At 44.9% G+C, this 3,635-nt stretch overlaps 1 protein-coding gene across 1 annotated transcript; it reads left to right on the top strand.

The window, feature by feature from the left end:
- Positions 1-2,392: 2,392 nt before the first annotated feature.
- Positions 2,393-3,352, top strand: LOC123794425 (olfactory receptor 2B8-like). Its single transcript, XM_045800606.2, has one exon. It carries the CDS (start codon positions 2,414-2,416, stop codon positions 3,350-3,352), a length of 939 nt encoding a protein of 312 aa, XP_045656562.2. The 5' UTR covers positions 2,393-2,413.
- The last annotated feature ends 283 nt before the right edge of the window (positions 3,353-3,635 follow it).

Raw genomic sequence — 3,635 nt, 5'->3', positions numbered from 1 at the left:
TTTACCCCCCCTTCATGCTTCCCTTCCTTCTCCTAACAATCTCCCTGTTATTCCTTATGTTCCATAAATGAGTGAAACCATATGATAATTGTCTTTCTCTGCTTGACTTCTTTCACTTAGCATAATCTCCTCCAGTCCTGCCCATGTTGCTGCAAATGCTGGGTAATCATGCTTTCTGATGGCTGAATACTCTTCCATTGTATATATGGACCACATCTTCTTTATCCATTTGTCTGTTGAAGGGCACCTTGGCTCCTTCCACAATTTAGCTACTGTGGACAATGCTGCTATGAACATTGGGGTGCATACGGCCCTTCTCTTCACTACGTCTGTATCTTTGGGGTAAATACCCAGGAGTGCAATGGCTGGGTCATAGGGTAGCTCAATTTTTAACTCTTTAAGGGACCTCCACACTGTTTTCCAAAGTGGCTGTACCAACTTGCATTCCCACCAACAGTGGAAGAGGGATCTCCTTTCTCCACATCCTCTCCAACAATTGTTGTTTCCTGCCTTGTCAATTTTTGCTATTCTAACTGGTGTAAGGTGGTATCTCAATGTGGTTTTGATTTGAATTTCCCTGGTGGCTAATGATTTTGAACATTTTTTCATGTGTCTGTTAGCCATTTGTATGTCTTCATTGGAAAAGTGTCTGTTCATATCTTCTGCCCATTTTTTGATTTGATTATTTGTTTCACGTGTATTGAGTTTCAGATGTTCTTTGTCGATCTTGGATACTAGTCTTTTATCTGTAGTGTCATTTGAAAATATCTTCTCCCATTCCGTGGGCTGCCTCTTAGTGTTTTTTGACTGTTTCCTTGGCTGTGTAGAAACTTTTTATCTTGATGAAGTCCCACAAGTTCATTTTATCTTTTGTTTCTCTTGCCGTTGGAGATGTGTTATGAAAAAAGTTCCTGTGGCCGATGTCAAAGAGGTTGCTGCCTATGTTCTCCTCCAGGATTTTGATGGATTCCTGTCTCACATTGAGGTCTTTCATCCATTTGGAGTTTATCTTTGTGTATGGTGTGAGAGAGTGGTCAAGTTTCATTCTTTTCATTCTTTTGCATATAGCTGTCCAGTTTTTCCAGCACCATTTATTGAAGAGACTTTTTTTTCACTGGATGTTTTTTCTTGCTTTGTCAAAAATTAGTTGCCCAAAGAGCCGAGGGCCCATTTCTGGGTTCTCTCTTCTGTTCCATTGGTCTATGTGTCTGTTTTTGTGCCAGTACCATGCTGTCTTTGTGATCACAGCTTTGTAGTACAGCTCGAAATCCGGCATTGTGATGCCCCCAGCTTTGTTTTTCCTTTTCAACAATTCCTTGGGGATTCGGTGCCTTTTCTGGTTCCACACAAATTTAAGGGCTGTTTGTTCCGTTCTTTGAAAAATGTTATTGGTATTTTGATTGGCATGGCATTGAAAGTGTAGATTGCTCTGGGTAGCATAGACATTTTAACTATGTTTATTCTTCTAATCCATGAGCATGGAATATTTTTCCATCTTTTTGTGTTATCTTCAATGTCTTTCAAGAGTGATTTGTAGTTTCTAGAATATAGATCCTTACTTCTCTGTTTAATTCCGAGATAACGTATGATTTTTCGTGCTATTGTAAATGGAATTCTTTCTTCAGCCTCATTGTTTGTGTATAAAAATACAACTGGGGGCGCCTGGGTGGCGCAGTCGTTAAAGCGTCTGCCTTCGGCTCAGGGCGTGATCCCGGCGTGCCGGGATCGGGTCCCACATCGGGCTCCTCTGCTGTGAGCCTGCTTCTTCCTCTCCCACTCCCCCTGCTGTGTTCCCTCTCTCGCTGGCTGTCTCTCTGTCACATAAATAAATAAAATCTTAAAAAAAAAAAATACAACTGATTTCTGAGCGTTGAGTTTGTAACCCGCCACATTTTGAATTGCTCTATAAGTTCTGGTAGTTTTCGGGTAGAGTCTCTTGGGTTTTACATATAGAGTATCATGTCATCTGCAAAGAGAGACAGTTTGACTTCTTCTTTGCCACTGGTTTCCCAGTGGCTACCGGTCCGCGAGTCCAGCCCGCTCCCCAGTGTAGGTGGCTACTGCTTCCCGGCTCCAGAGCACGGCGGTTCCCTCCACCTTCTGTGCGCGGATTCATGGCTCCCAGCTTTGTATCTTAATATTCAGCGCTGGAGATGTTCATTTGTAAGATCCAGATGTATCTTCCTGTGTCTCAGGCTGATTTCGTATGTGTTCAGGATGGTCTGGTAGATAATCAGCTCGATTCAGGGGACCAGCTGGAAAAGGGTCTCCTACCCATCTGCCATATTTCCCCCAGACCATCCCCATTGCCATGTCTTATAACATATCTACCTCCACTGCCAATTATTTTTTTTTTAATTTTTCTAAAATTTCTAAATGCTCGGTCCTGACAGGAAACATGTGCTAACAGAGGATGGAACAGAAAAATGGTAGTTCTTTCACTGGGTTTGTCCTGCTGGGTTTCTCGGACCGGCCTCAGCTGGAGCTCGTCCTCTTCGTGGTTCTTCTGATCTTCTATCTGTTCACTCTGCTGGGAAACACCACCATCATTGCCTTGTCCCACCTGGACCCCCATCTTCAGACTCCCATGTACTTTTTCCTCTCCAACCTGAGCTTTCTGGACCTGTGCTACACGACCAGCACTGTCCCGCAGCTCCTGGTTCATCTCAGGGGAGCAGACAAGTCTATCTCCTTTGGTGGGTGCGTAGTTCAGCTCTTTGTCACTCTAGGATTGGGAGGCACTGAATGCATTCTCTTAGGGGTCATGGCATTTGACCGCTATGCTGCCATCTGCAGGCCCCTGCACTACACAGTGGTCATGCACCCCCGTCTCTGTGCCCTCATGGCTTCTGCATCATGGTTCATTGGTTTTGCCAACTCCTTATTGCAGACAGTGCTCACCTTCCTTGTACAACTTTGTGGGAGAAATAAAATAGACCATTTCTTTTGTGAGGTCCCCCCACTGCTCAAGCTTGCCTGTGTTGACACCACTGTGAATCAGTCTGTGCTCTTCTTTGTCGGTGTGATCATTCTCCTCGTCCCTGTGGCATTAATCACAGTTTCCTATGGTTGGATTGTCAGAGCAGTCTTAAGAATAAAGTCATCTGCAGGGCAGAGGAAAGCGTTTGGGACGTGTGGGTCCCACATCACGGTGGTCTCCCTGTTCTATGGCACGGCCATCTACGCTTACCTCCAGCCCAGCAACAACTACTCCCAGGATCACGGCAAGTTCGTTTCTCTGTTCTACACCATCGTCACCCCCATGGTCAACCCCGTCATATATACACTGCGGAACAAGGATGTGACGGGAGCAATGAAGAAGGTGCTTTGCAGGGACCATGACTCCAGATGACTGGGAGGAAGACCCTTTGATGGGAGACTTTCACTGCCCGAGCTTCTAAAACGATTGTGTCCTCCCTGTGTCATCTAGAATTTCCTCTGACATCTATCAAGGGAATTCCCTTACCTGATGCTTTAATGCAAGTGGGTGCTCAAAATCTAAGTCCATGGACTCATGCAGCTTCCAGAGATGCTCACTAGTGATCCTAGAGCATCTGCATCATGTTATTGTGAAAAGCTCCACAGGTTTTGCATATTTCCCCCTATTTGGGACACTAGTCCATTCCTTTGTGCAA

The sequence above is a fragment of the Ursus americanus genome, chromosome 32, assembly GCF_024610735.1.
Source record: "Ursus americanus isolate L20-20 chromosome 32, mUrsAme1.1.p, whole genome shotgun sequence".
In the NCBI taxonomy this organism is placed as follows: Eukaryota; Metazoa; Chordata; class Mammalia; order Carnivora; family Ursidae; genus Ursus; species Ursus americanus.
Note: the sequence above shows the minus strand (reverse complement) of the source record. Positions and strands in the feature narration are given on the sequence as shown.